General features: G+C 40.4%; 1 protein-coding gene across 1 annotated transcript in view; it reads right to left on the bottom strand.

The window, feature by feature from the left end:
• The window catches only part of LOC126237002 (protein takeout-like), a 197,829-nt gene that overhangs the window by 16,641 nt on the left and 167,022 nt on the right, over nt 1-14,166 (bottom strand). The window contains exon 5 of the mRNA XM_049946726.1: nt 12,684-12,845. Within this exon, the coding sequence (XP_049802683.1) occupies nt 12,684-12,845 (162 nt within the window). The remainder of the gene's footprint in view (nt 1-12,683; nt 12,846-14,166) is intronic.

Consider the following 14,166-nt stretch of genomic DNA (forward strand, 5'->3'; position numbering starts at 1 on the left):
AATTGGACCTAGCAGATGCGTACTTGCAAATACCGGTGGACGAAGAATCCCAGCGCGTCTTGGTGGTTAACACGCATCTTGGGTTGTATCGCTTCAAAAGACTGCCATTCGGGTGTGCATCCGTCCCTCCATTGTTTCAGCAATATTTACAAACTGTTTGTGCGTCGGTCCCTACTGCTGCGAACTATCTGGACGATATTGTGATCTCCGGAAAGACAGAAGCCGAACATTTGGCCAACCTACGAACGTTATTTCAGGTCTTGGGACAAAATGGTCTTCGCTTGAGGAAGGACAAATGTGTGTTTTTAGCTCGTGACTTACCATATCTGGGCCATGTCATAAATGCACAAGGCATACATCCGAGTCCAGAGCACCTCCGTGCCATACAGGAGTTACCTTCGGCACGGAATGTGAAGCAGCTACAGAGTGTATTGGAAAAAATTAACTACTATGCCAGGTTTGTGCCGCGCGCTTCTTCCATTTCAGCTCCGCTTCATCGCTTACGCCGTAAAGGTGTTCCGTTCGTCTGGACGACGGAATGCGAACGCGCCTTTCGCCGGTTGAAATCGGCGTTGCTTTCCAATACTTGCCTTACGCCCTTCGATCCCCAGAAACCCCTTTCGTTGATGGTCGATGCATCGGAATTCGGGATCGGTGCTGTGCTTGCGCACAAAGATGGATCGCATGATCGTCCTATTGCCTTTGCTTCAAAATTGCTCTCGTCCGCGCAACGCAATTATTCCCAGATAGAGAAAGAAGCTTTAGCTCTCGTGTTTGGTGTTACTAAGTTCCATGATTTCTTGTATGGTCGTCACTTTACCATCATCACGGACCACAAACCTTTGACATCGCTTTTTCATCTGAACAAGCCTGTACCTCCGCGTACAGCGCAGAAATTCATTCGCTGGTCTATTTTCCTCTCGCAGTACTGCTACGATATCTTGTATCGGTCCACTGCTAAGCACGGAAACGCTGATGTGTTGTCCCGTTTGCCTGTTGCTGAGGATAAAGCATTCGATTCTTCCGAACTTGCTTGCATGTTCATTGATGCGGAAACCGATGACGTGGTCGAATCGTTTCCGATTGATTTTCGTCGTGTCGCTACGGCCACAGCTGCTGACCCTGTCCTTGCTACTGTTTTGCGTTTTGTTGCTTCGCAATGGCCCTTGTCAAAGTCATGGATCGAGGATCCGTTGGTTCGCCGATTTTTTGCTCACAAGGAGAGATTTTTTGTACGACGTGGTGTTTTGTTGTTGCATTCCGATAATGATCAATCCAGAGTCGTGGTCCCACGTTCGTTACAGTCCTCTGTCTTACGGCTTCTTCACCAGGGACATTGGGGTATACTGCGCACGAAACAACTTGCTCGTCAGCACTGTACTTGGTTCGGAATCGATGCTGCGATTACGAATATGTGCTCTTCTTGCGTGGCGTGTGCCGAACACCAATCCGCCCCGCCGCAGAAATTCTTTGCATGGCCAACAGCCACTTCCCCTTGGCAACGCTTGCACATCGAATTTGCCGGTCCATTCTGGAATGCTCGATGGTTGGTTGTGGTGGATTCCTTCAGTAATTTTCCTTTTGTTGTCCGGATGTCTTCCACGACGTCATCTGCCACCATTCAAGCGTGGTCCGCTATTTTTTGCATTGAACGTCTTCCCCAGACTATTGTTTCCGACAATGGCCCACAATTCATGTCCGCAGAATTTCAGTTATTCTGCAAGGCCAATGGTATTCAACATCTGACATCCGCGCCGTTTTTGCCTGAGTCAAACGGTGCCGCTGAACGGTTGGTCCGGACTTTCAAGTCACAGATGTTGAAGTTGAAAGAGTCGCATTCTAGGGAGGACGCATTGTTGCTCTTTTTGTCTTCGTATCGCTCTCAGCCCCGCGATGGTCGCTCGCCGGCTGAGTTGCTCCATGGTCGTCCTCATCGAACCTTGATGTCTTTGCTGCATCCGCCGCATCAGGTTCCAGTGCAGCGGCAGACTACTGCTTTTGCTCCTGGCGACGTTGTTTTCTATCGCAACTATCGCGGTTCACGGCGTTGGCTCGCAGGGCGCATTCTTCGCTGCCTTGGCCGCGCGATGTATTTGGTTTTGGGGGCCTCTGGTGAGGTGCGTCGGCATCACAATCAGCTGCGCCTCTGTCGTCGCCTGGGTTCTGCCGCTCCCCGTCCTCTTTCAGCGACGGTGCCGTCCGGTCAGCGCCCTGGGGACCCATCTACTGGCTCGCCTCATCCCCAGGTGTTACCGATGCTACCTTCCATTTTGCCTCATGGCGACGCGCCGCCGCCGCCGCCTGTTCTCCCGCCGGCGCCGCCCGCAGTGGACGCGTCGCTGCAACTGCCTGGCGCCTCCCTGGGTCACGCGCCGCCGCTCGCTTCCCGTGACCAGCTGTCCTCCGCCATGGAACTCTTGCCCGCTACGGACCAGATGTCGTCTTCGCCCGTCGGGTGCCCCGACCACATGGAGGTCGACCCTTCGGCCCCTCCTGTCTCTCTACAGGCGCATACACCGCATGTTGACGTGCACCCTGGACTAGGTTTTCAGGCGTTTCCTAGCTCCCCTCGGACCAAATGGCCGGGTGCGGGTGGCACAGCCTCGCCTGTTGTTAGGCTCCCCACCTCATCGCATACGTCAACATGGGGTCCTCCCCACGGCGGGCGGAAGCCTTATAACACGACCGTTCGCCGATTTGCGGGGGAGGAATGTGGTGTCACTGCCAGACACCACACTTGCTAGGTGGTAGCTTAAATCGGCCGCGGTCCATTAGTACATGTCGGACCCGCGTGTTGCCACTGTGTGATCGCAGACCGAGCGCCACCACACGGCAGGTCTCGAGAGACGTACGAGAACTCGCCCAGTTGTACGACGACGTTGCTAGCGACTATACGGACGAAGCCTTTGCTCTCATTTGCCGAGAGACAGTTAGAATAGCCTTCAGCTAAGTTAATGGCTACGACTTAGCAAGGCGCCAATTGTATCAGTGCATGTATCTTACGAGTCTCATTTGTATAGTCAAGAGAGATGTACCAAAGGAAGCATTAAAAGTTAAGTATATTCCAAAGCTACGTATTTTCTTTATAGCAGTCATTACTTATCCTGTTCCAGACTTGACGCCAGTTGGCATGTGTGTACGCGTGCCTTTCGGCTTCCTCCTCAGTGTGGCGTGACTAGCTTGTTACGCAAAAACAAGAGGGAAGAGAGGGCTACCCATAGGAACACCATCAATTTGCTCAAAATATTCGCTGTTGAATAAAAAGAATGTTGAGGAAAGGGAATGATGAAATAGGATTGTTATATCAGTTTTGAATTTACTGCTGATGAATGACAGTGAATTCATGAGAGGGAAACTAGTGAAGAGTGAGATGACATCAAAGTTTACTAATAAGTCTAACTCATTGAGTCAGACTGACTCCAGTCTCACCTGAATATGGCTGAATGGTTGTCACCTGAAATACCATGGCAAAAATATGACAGGCTGCAACCCTTAAATTTTGTGGTCATCTTGCTTAGAACATTTTTGCCTGACTGTAAAACTCCATTCTAGGCATTAGACAAGTTATTGCTGTTTTCACATATTGCTGCCCAAGGGTACCCATAGTATTTTTGATATTTGGGAAGATGAATGTCAATTTTTAAGTAGTCAAAAAAAAGTTGCACTTTTAAATACCTGCATAATACTGACTTTTAAATCATTTTCTTGAAAGAAAATCAGCTGACTACATTGTATTTTTTTCTTTTGTTCAGAGTGTGGGAGGGGGTGGGGCATGGTACCCCTTCCCCCCAGGTATGGGTTTCCTTGTTGTTGCCAACTTCTATGGTTAGCTATAAATCATCAGCAGCAAACAATTTCCTTCCCTGCCAGAGATAGCAGTCATATGTGCAGGAGGTGGCTTGGTTGTGTGAATACATATGTGTTTTCGTTTCTGAAGAACGCTGTGGCTGAACGCTATTGAGTAACCATCTTTTCATTGTACTTGACTGCAGCTCAATGTGTCGTCTTTATAGTGAGCAGCAATCCATACTTTCAATAATATTATTGTTACTTTTCACATAGTTCATTCTACACACTGCTCCCAAGAATGTCCAAAACGATTCCTTTAGATAGGCAATGAAACATTTACTTCTTCATCCATATCCAACAGAGCAAGTGCTTTGTCTCTAATGACCAAGGTGTTTAGCAGTGGCCTTTATTTTGGACTCCAAGATCACCCTACCTAAATCTTCTACATTTTTCCATATAGGGTCATCTCAAAACTGAAGTCTTCGCCACTCATGCTGGTAAGGTTGAAGAAATGTAGTGGCAAATTTTGCAGTCAAGTCAAGATTTATGATTTATGAGTGTTAGAAGATAAACTCACTGTAGGTATGAATGCAGGTTTGCATGTACGGGTGATGACAACACATGGAACAGCTCATTGCAAATGCATGAGTGCACAGTAAATTGTAAAGGGTAATGTGTTGAAGCAGTATTGAATTTCTATTAAGATAGATCTTTGGTGAAATTTGAGGTGAGTTATATAAAAACTTGATGAAAGTTTTACATTTCAAATACATTCATACTAACTAGGACAATAATTCATACTGAAGTCAGTGACAGCTCATAGTTATACATTCACAATTACCTCACAAATTGCACATATGTGCACACATGAGTAATGGAATGATTTTGCTTCAGTTATTATAATTTCATTTGTCTCAGTTTTTACTATTAATTGTGATACATCCTATACAGTGTACTTGATTGTACTTTTCCATTTCACTTATAATCAACAGTACCAAAATCTTACTGGAAGACTTCAGTGCAAAACTTGGAAAAGGCCAGTTAGCAGTGGGAAAAGAAAATATACAAACACACAACAGAAAAGCTAGGATACATTCCATGAACAAAATTCACATGCTCAAAAGACTGTCTGCCTCCATTGTGGAAGAGGTTTGTATATCTGACCATTTGGAGTGTTTTCATGATGGAGAATAGGGATGTGCAAAGTTAATTAGTTACATGTTCCATAAATCATTTGAATAATTCTTTTATTGAGATGGATTATTTATGACAAATTTCACTACTAAATATTTGTATTGTGATGGCACCGTTAAAACATGTAGCTCCTTGAAGACATACCTACATGATGCCCATGAATGAGCACCATATACTGTTCTACTGTTCACTTCTGCGCAATCAAAACTTGCTTTGTAAGTGATGAGTTACCCCAGAATATTATTCTGTATGGCATTATTGAGTGTAAATATACATAACATGTCAGGAGGATGAAACATTTGTTTCCAAGATTAACAATCATAGAAAGACCAAAAGTAGCTGCACTTAATTGCCGGGGAAGCTCAATAATAAGCTTCTTCCAGTTAAAGTTTTCATCACTATGCACACCCAAAAACTTGGAGCATTCCACTCTATTTACAGTCTCCTGCTCATGTGCCATATCAGTTGTTGGTACGACTGTTTTTTTTTTTTTTTTTGTACAGAGCTGAATGTAGTGTGATTTCTTCAAACTTCAGGGAGAGTCCATTTTCAGAGACTCATTACTGGATGTTAGGTCGTTCACACACACACACACACACACACACACACACACACACACACACACAAATAGGGTGAAGAAAAATTCGTGTACTCAGATTTCGCAGTGCGATTCCTTGCATTCTGTCATGACAAATATATCTGTCATAAAATTTCATCCTGCGTATATTTAGGTCAATAAATGGATGTTAAAGATTGGCAATCTGGCATCACTGTAATCACATGTACGGTAAGTACTTCTGTCATCAAATAGTAGTACTGCTATGCAGTTGGTGTAGTGAATAGCATTTTGGGTTTGAATACAGGAGGTCAAGGGTTTGATTGTAGGCTGAGACTTATTTGTTTTTATTTACTGAATGCAGTCTGCATCTTATGGTACTTAGCATCTTAACATCACACAGCAATTACAGTGGGTCTTCTATGAAATGTTTGGAGTTATGAACACAGAAATGTAAGTACAATCATTTTTATTGGTAAGCTTTAAAGAAACCTTTTGCACATCATGGACATGAATTGTTTTGTGCCACTGCATCTACTAGAGTCCAAACCGGTTTTAAGTGTATGCTCCCGCAGTGGTCCCCGCTCTGTGGTGTATCTGATGTGAAGAGACACTTGTTTGATTACTCTGTTTGGCTTTGCTTTCTGTCTTTGTTCACTCGCGCCATGTTCGACATCCACTTCTGTATCACTATGTTCACTGTCGAAATAAATGTTAGTTCTTACTCTAAAAGTGTGTTATTATGGTTCTATGCCCACATCCTAATTGATGGGACCATGGAGGTAGGGGGGGGGGGGTGGCACACAAAGAAGTCTGGAATCCAGTAGATGCAGTGGTGTGAAACAATTTGCATACATGATGTATAAAAGATTTCCTTAAAAGCTGACCAATGAAAATTACTGTGTTCATAATATATAAGTGCACATGGTTTGTGGAAGACCCACTGTAATCACTGTATGATGGTTAAGATACCATATACCATACTGCATCGACTACTTTTTGCAAATAAAAACAAATAAGCCTTGATCCAGGATCGAACCCTCTACCTCCTGCATGATAACCCAAAACACTATTCACTGCACCAACTGCACAGTAATACTGCTACCTCTTGATAGAGGTAGTTACTGTATATGTGATTATAGTGTTGCCATTTTGCCAGTCCTTAACATCCATTTACTGCCCGAAATATGTGCGGAATGAAATTTTGTGAGAGACATTTTTGTAGTTAGTATGTGAGGAAGCATGCTGTGAAGTCAAAGTCCACAAAATTTTCTTCACTCTGTATATAGAGAAGGAGTGGACCCAAAATTGAACTCTGTGGGACTCCTTTTGTGTTTTTTTTTTCCGCAGTCACTAAAATTTTCTACATTTTTGACATTGTCTGAATTATTAAGCAAAATCTTTTGCATTCTGCCTGTTAAGTATGATTCAAACCAGCTGTGTATAAAGCCATCAGTTCCATAAAACTTGAGTTCATCTAAGAGAGAAAAATGATCTACACAATCAAATGCCTTGGGAAGATCACATAACAATACTAACTGTCTGTGTATTAACAATACTAACTGTCTGTGTATAAGGTTTGCACTATTTGATGAGTGAGTGTATAAATACCACACTCAGTTGAGGAAGCCTTCTGGAATCCAGGTTGTGAGATGCCAAGTAAATTGTTTCCACTTAAGAGTGTGCCTACTCTCAGATACATTACTTTCTTGAATGTTTTGGAAAAAGATGTCAGTAAGGAAACTGGACCATAATTGTTTACATCTGTCTTGTCACCTTTCTTATGAACTGGTTTAAAAATTGCATATTTTAACCTGTCTGGAAAAATTCCCTGTGCCTGTGATGCACTGCTTATATCACTAAGAACATTAGTTATTAAGTTCGAACAAATTTTCAGAATTCCATAAGAAAGTCACTCAGCCCCAAATGAGCTTTTGCTTTTTAGAATTTTTATAATTGTATTAATTTCAGTGGATGGTGATGATGTTTGGTTTGTGGGGCACTCAACTGCATGGTCATCAGCACCAGTACAAAGTCCCAATTTTTACACAGTCCAATTTTTACACAGTCCAATCTAGCCACTGTCATGAATGATGATGATAATAATGATGAGGACAACACAAACACCCAGTCCCTGTGCAGAGAAAATCCCCAGCCCAGCCGAGAACCGAACCCGGGATGCCGTGATCCAGAAGCAGCAACACTAGCCACTAGAGCACAAGCTGCAGACAGTTTCAGTGAAGGATGCTGGTGCTGCTTCTAGTTCCTTAAAACATCATGAAATTACAGTTTTAGTATATTCTCTTGCTTCTTCAACTGAACCACTTAATCCTATATTTGTTGCTACATTTAGAAATTGATTGTTAAAAGTACTTGCACCTTGTGAATTATCAGTCTCAACATTGTCATTTACTTTATTTGTTACGGAATCTTGTACACCAACTGACTGTTCTGTCTCCCATTTCACAATGTTCCATATAATTTTAATATTACTATTCACATTATTTATTTCTGTTGTGACATGCATATTCTGACATTTTAATGACTTTCCATAAAATATTACAGTATTTTTGTAGTATCCAAGTCAAATCCCTCTCCCCCTTACATGAGATTTTAATCCCTTTAGTTGCCCACAACTTACTCGCTTTTTTAATGGATCTTCTGGATTATATTTTAGGGAACCAACTTTCAAATACTGACAGAAATCTACCATGGAATAAATTGAATTTGACTTTAGCATCTCTTTCTACACATACCTCATCCCACATCAGCCCTTTCAGCTTACTCTTACAACATTGCATCCTGTTTTCAACAGATAAAATATGCCAACACTCAGAGATAAACTACACCAATGTGGCGGAATAGATATGTCACAATTTAAGCTACTCGAGTGGTAGATGTTAGTTTTGAATACATGCCACAAGCACTAGAAAGAAGTATTGATACTAGAAAGTAGAATCCAGGGAAGAGCTCAGAGATGAATTTCTGGCATTTTGTTGAACATCCATTCCAGAAAAATACCATTCTTCTCACAGAATAATCGTGGAAGCTTGCCTATCAGGTGTACATAAAATTCCATGGCTAGTACTATGTATTCAAATTATAATTTATTATTCTGTTGTATTTTTCATTTTTTTAATATGCCAGTTAAAAGATCTGTTGGAAAGTTGTGTAATTATGTATTTCTTTATGTCTTCACTGTCAAAACAACATATGTTGGTTGGTTTGTGGGGGTTAAAGGGACCAGACTGCGACTGTCATTGGTCCCGACAACATATGTCTCAAAGTACTTCACAGATTGTGGAATGACATAATAACAATTTCAGGATTAATTTTACATTTAGTTACTTGTTATGATGAGTGATGGTGAGTAACTAAGTAAGCTACTGTATGTGTAATAACATGAGCTACCCTTACATGTCTGCTTGTTTGGGTAAGCACAGCTCATGATTTGCTCCCCAATCTCCACTCCCAACCAATGCATGATGCATTGGCATTGGCAGCATCAATGCCAAGCAATGCGTGCAGAGGTTCATGGGCAGGAGCATACATCTATGCACTGTGCATTTGAAATAGGTATACATTATACATGTAAATTATGTAACAAATAGTGTGGAAGTATGAATTAAACACACAGAAAATTGTAGGCCTATTGTAGTAATTACTTTGAATAATATTATATAGCACACATCAAGCAATAAATGCATTTTCACAAACATGATAAAAATGAAAAGTCAAAGGGTAAATAGTTTTTAGAAAGAGTAGATATTTTTCCCTAATAACCATAAAATTCTTTGACTCAATAAGTGTCTTGTATTACAAACTGTCTAAAGTAGCCTATGTTCTTCCTCACGTCCTTACCAAATTTCAATGATATCAGTTAGTTGGTTAGTAATAATAAATTAAAACGTTGTACCTGATGTGAAAATGAATAGCAAAAGTGTAGTAAGTGATAAACCTTTTTTATTTCATCATTTTGTGGGAGGGATGTAGGTGCCAGCAAGAAAAAGTTTTCTAAAGATTTCAAATTATGTGTAAATTTTGTGCTCTCATCTCAAATACTGGATGAATAAAATCCGAGCATTCACATGTTGTGGCCTACACTTCCTTTTCATCCCAACCCCTCTGGAAGGTAGGTGGTTCTTATCCCCACAGAAATTCTTTCCACACAGTAAGTGACATGTGCACGAAGTTTGGCTGAAATCAATCAAGTAGGTTCATAGGAAGAATAGAACATATTTTCATACATAAATACACACATTTTCATAATACATTTGGCAATATTTTTCTATAATCCAGGTGTGATTAAATAAAGTCTATATGGTATCCCAAGCTATACTCAAGTTATATGTGAAAACCCCATGAAAATTTTTCTAGTAGCTTTGGAGATTAGTGTGTTCAAAGACAAACAGACATGTTGGTTTTACAGATTTATTATTAGTATGGATTCAGAATTACTAAAAATACCATTAAATATAGACAGGAGCACAGAAATTTCAGTCAACTGTAATATGTTGGTAATCTACGTCTGCATCTACATTTATACTCTGCAAACCACCATGAAGTGCTTAGCAGAGAGTGCATCCCATTGAACCAGTTATAAGGATTTCTTCCCATTTTATTCTTTTATGGAGCATGGGAAAAATTATTGTTTGAATATGTCTGTGGGTGATGTAATTATTCTAATCTTATTCTCATGATCCCTATGTGAGCAATATGTAAGAGGTTGTAGCCTATTCCTAGAGCCATCATTTAAAGCTGGTTCTTAAGACTTTGTTAGAAGACTTCCTTGGGATGGTTCACATCTATCTTCAAGAGGCTGCCTGTTCTGTTTCTTCAGTATCTCTGTGACAGTCTCACATGGGTCAAACAAATGTGTGACCATTTATGTTGCCCTGCAATATCCCCTGTCAGTCCTATTGGCATGGGCCCCACACACTATATCCTAGAACCAGTTGCATGAATTATTTGTAAGCAGTCTCATTTGTAGAAGGATTGTACTTGCCCAGTATTCCACCAATCAAGGAGTGAGGTAGTTAACTTTTAGGATTTTAATACTCTCATCAGTGGGATGCATATATTTCAATCCTACACTGATACTTCTGGGTTTCCTACATCCACAGTTATATGGACTGAACAGAGAGTCACGTAATCTAAGAAACCCTTGTATGCACCCCACACAGTCAGCTACCTGAGTAGCAGCTTCAGATGTGTAATGCACACCTCATCTATGTAGGGGGACTCTACAGTTCTCAACCCTATGTTGCAAGTCTAGGAAGTCGCAGCCTAAATTGTCACAGAAACTTCAAACTATCTGATTAAGTCCTTCCACTTCACTCAGAACCAAAGGGCCACAATCAGTTCTGGGAACAGTGTTGCAAATTGTGAGCTTCAATGAAATTCCACATGCAAGGCAGATCTTCTCAGTTTTCTCTGCCAGATGGTGGAATGAACCAAGTATGACATCAGAGCCCAGATGACAGGCATCATTTGTTCCAAGGTGCACCACAGTTTGGAGTTGGTTGCACCTTGCTCCCTCAATGGCTGATGGAATAGCCTCATCAACATGTTGAATGAGACCCCCAGGCATACACACAGAGTGCAACTTGTGTGCTTTCCTGTCTCTTGGTGCATTTCCCTAAGGCATACCATCATTCACAGTATGTCTGAGCTGCTGCTGATTAATAGATCCCTACCCTTCTGCATTTGCCTCCTCTTGACACCAGACAGAATAGGTCTCCCCACAAGAGGTTAAGTGAGTCCCACTGGCTCAGTTTCAGTTTCCGTGAAAGACAGCACCTCAGAGTTGTTGGTCAGTGGGATTGGTGCAACACCCGAGTCTTCCCTGGCCCCGGTCCACCCTGAACAGGATGTGAAAATCTGCCACTGAAATGCCACTCACAGTCAAACGTATGAGCAATTACATATTCTGTACTTTCTGCAGAGGAGACATGACATACAGGAGAGGATAGTAATTGAGGTATCTTTGGCACCAGTACCCAGGCACATGACTCTCAGGAGCTCTTCCAACACAACAACTCACAGCAACTGCCAATTATTTGACAGTAGTTAGGGTGATTTCCAGCTGATTATGAATACCAACCAACTCATTCTGTGTTCAAGCAAAGCATTCTCAGTGGAGGTGCATTTTAGCTGGGCAGTATATTACTGGGCAATGAACAAATAACTTTAAATTAAGCCTGCTGGCTATCTTTTAATCTGTTGAATTAAAAGTTTGCTAACTCCCTGTTTCTATTAAGACAACAGAAAAACCTGTGGAAAGGAGAACTAGTTTGCTAAAACTTTTTGTGGTTAATTCTAGTTGTTAATAAACACAGAAATAGTTAATTTATGATAAATGTAGATGTACAGGGCTACGTCTTTTTAAGGGTAAACTATACTTATAACAAGTTGTTAATAATATTTTCTGCTACAGTAACTAAATCAGAAACACCGATTTGCTACAAATTATATTACGCACAGAACAATGGCAGCTTCTGAAACTTCTCAAAAATGCATGTTTATATGCATTGATATACAAAAAGTTCATGGGTGATCTAGTCCCAGTCAGTAACTGCATAGGAACTGTGAATCACAAATGCTAATTGCTATGAAATACGTTACATATTCAAAACATTCATACTGCCAACTTATAAAATTATAGGTTTGTAAGTGTCTGAAAATTCTCATATACAATGGAGTCCTAAAAATCAGAGACCTGTCCCCACTAGTTGTACCTACTACTTTTCATATGAAATTCATTTGCTTTGAATGACCTCAGCACTAAACTTGTAGGCTCATAAGTATGTTTGACCAAGGCAGAATTAAGCAAGTCCTGTGCTTACAATGGTGAACTTCTTGCACAACTACTCTGTAATGGAAAATGCAGGTTTCCAGGTAGAAGTCACATTCCAGAAAGCACGCTGACAAATGTTTAACACAGTTTTGATTTGTAATGAATGTCCTAAGACCCCTCAGTGATTTTGGAAAACCATGGTTTGAACTTCTCATAAAATGCCCATTTGTTTAAATTTCACATAAATCTTCCATAACCAGTATTATCATATGATACAGAATAAAGCTACATGTTGCATATGAGAGATTTAATACCTTACTAATTATTATTAAGGGAATTTTCACATACCTAATAATTTGTCACCATTGAAGAGATTATCGAGGTGGATGTAGGCACGTGTGACATTGTATTCCAATTTGCTGTTCTTGGGAATGGCAAATGATTTAGTCTCACCATCACGTGTTCGGGACTCAAACCCAAAATCATATATGTAGCGTATCTTCACACCAACTGCAAATGGAATCAGGAATGTGTCAAATACAATAACATCTGTCATGACAGATAAAGAACTGAGTATTCTTATAAGTGAAGCTATTAGATTTTGTTGTAGAGTGTTGCCAAACATTCATTTATCCATAATAATATCCTAAATTTATCACTACCACCAAACATTATGTACATTAGATTACAGTGTGCTACTGTGAACAAATAGGTCATTCCATATTCACTTATTCACACAATGTTTCAGTGGAACCCAGCATGGCTGAAAAGCTTCACGGATGTGAAAAAAGGACTGCATTTGAAGACAAAAGTAAATGTTATAAATGACTTTTGTCTGCTACAACTACTATTACCAGCAATCATGATAGTCTAACTGATGATTTTAATCAGTATAGTAAGCTTTATTTTATTTATACAAAAATGAGGCTAAAATGAACAATTTACTGGATTTACATTCAGGAGGATGACAGTTCAAATCTGCATCCAGCCATCAAGATAGATTTTCTCTGATTTCCCTAAATCAGTCCAGCCAAATGCTGGGATGGTTCCTCTGAAGGGGCAAGCCTGATTTCTTTTCCCACCCTTGACACAATCTGAGCTTGTGCTCCATCTGTAACAACTTCGATGTCAACAGGATGCTAAACCCAAACTTCCTTCTTTCCTTTCAGTAATCATTGTGTGTTTCATTTGTTGTCTTCTAGCTTATACTCATTTGCAATTATGTATTTGTATCTAATTTCATGGGTACCCTGTACATAAGATGGGCATCTTAATTTAGCATGGTCATTATTTTCCAGAGTTCTAACTTGCTAACTTTAATCTTTTTTTTCAATTTTTCATTAATTCAGGGTTAGTATTTGTTAATCTGTTTTTATATATATACTCTAAGGAAAAATCACATGAAATCAAATCATGTGCGGTAACTAAAGTCATCACACAAATCTGGACAGATGATCAAGGAATATGTATCTTTCAGCTAAGAAAGAGAAGTGACACATTTCAGCTAATAGCAGTTCTGTTGAAACTGCTTGTCTTCTTCAAGTTCATCTATATGTTGCAAATTAATATGTATAAAATTTAGCATTACAGCTTCGGGGTACTGTTCTTGTCAAACATTCTCTCTAGAAAAAATGCAGAGACACTGTACATTTAACTACAGCACTTCAGGTCATTAGACAAAATAAATGTTCAAAAAGTTCATAACTGTTACCTATTGAACAGAAGTGAAAATTTTTTCAGTTTATGATGTCTTACATTGATCAAAATTTTCTGGCTCACTTAGGTATAAACAGCTGCAGGTGAAACTTTAAATGTATTTCTGAAATTCATG

Source organism: Schistocerca nitens, chromosome 2 (assembly GCF_023898315.1).
Source record: "Schistocerca nitens isolate TAMUIC-IGC-003100 chromosome 2, iqSchNite1.1, whole genome shotgun sequence".
Taxonomy (NCBI): Eukaryota; Metazoa; Arthropoda; class Insecta; order Orthoptera; family Acrididae; genus Schistocerca; species Schistocerca nitens.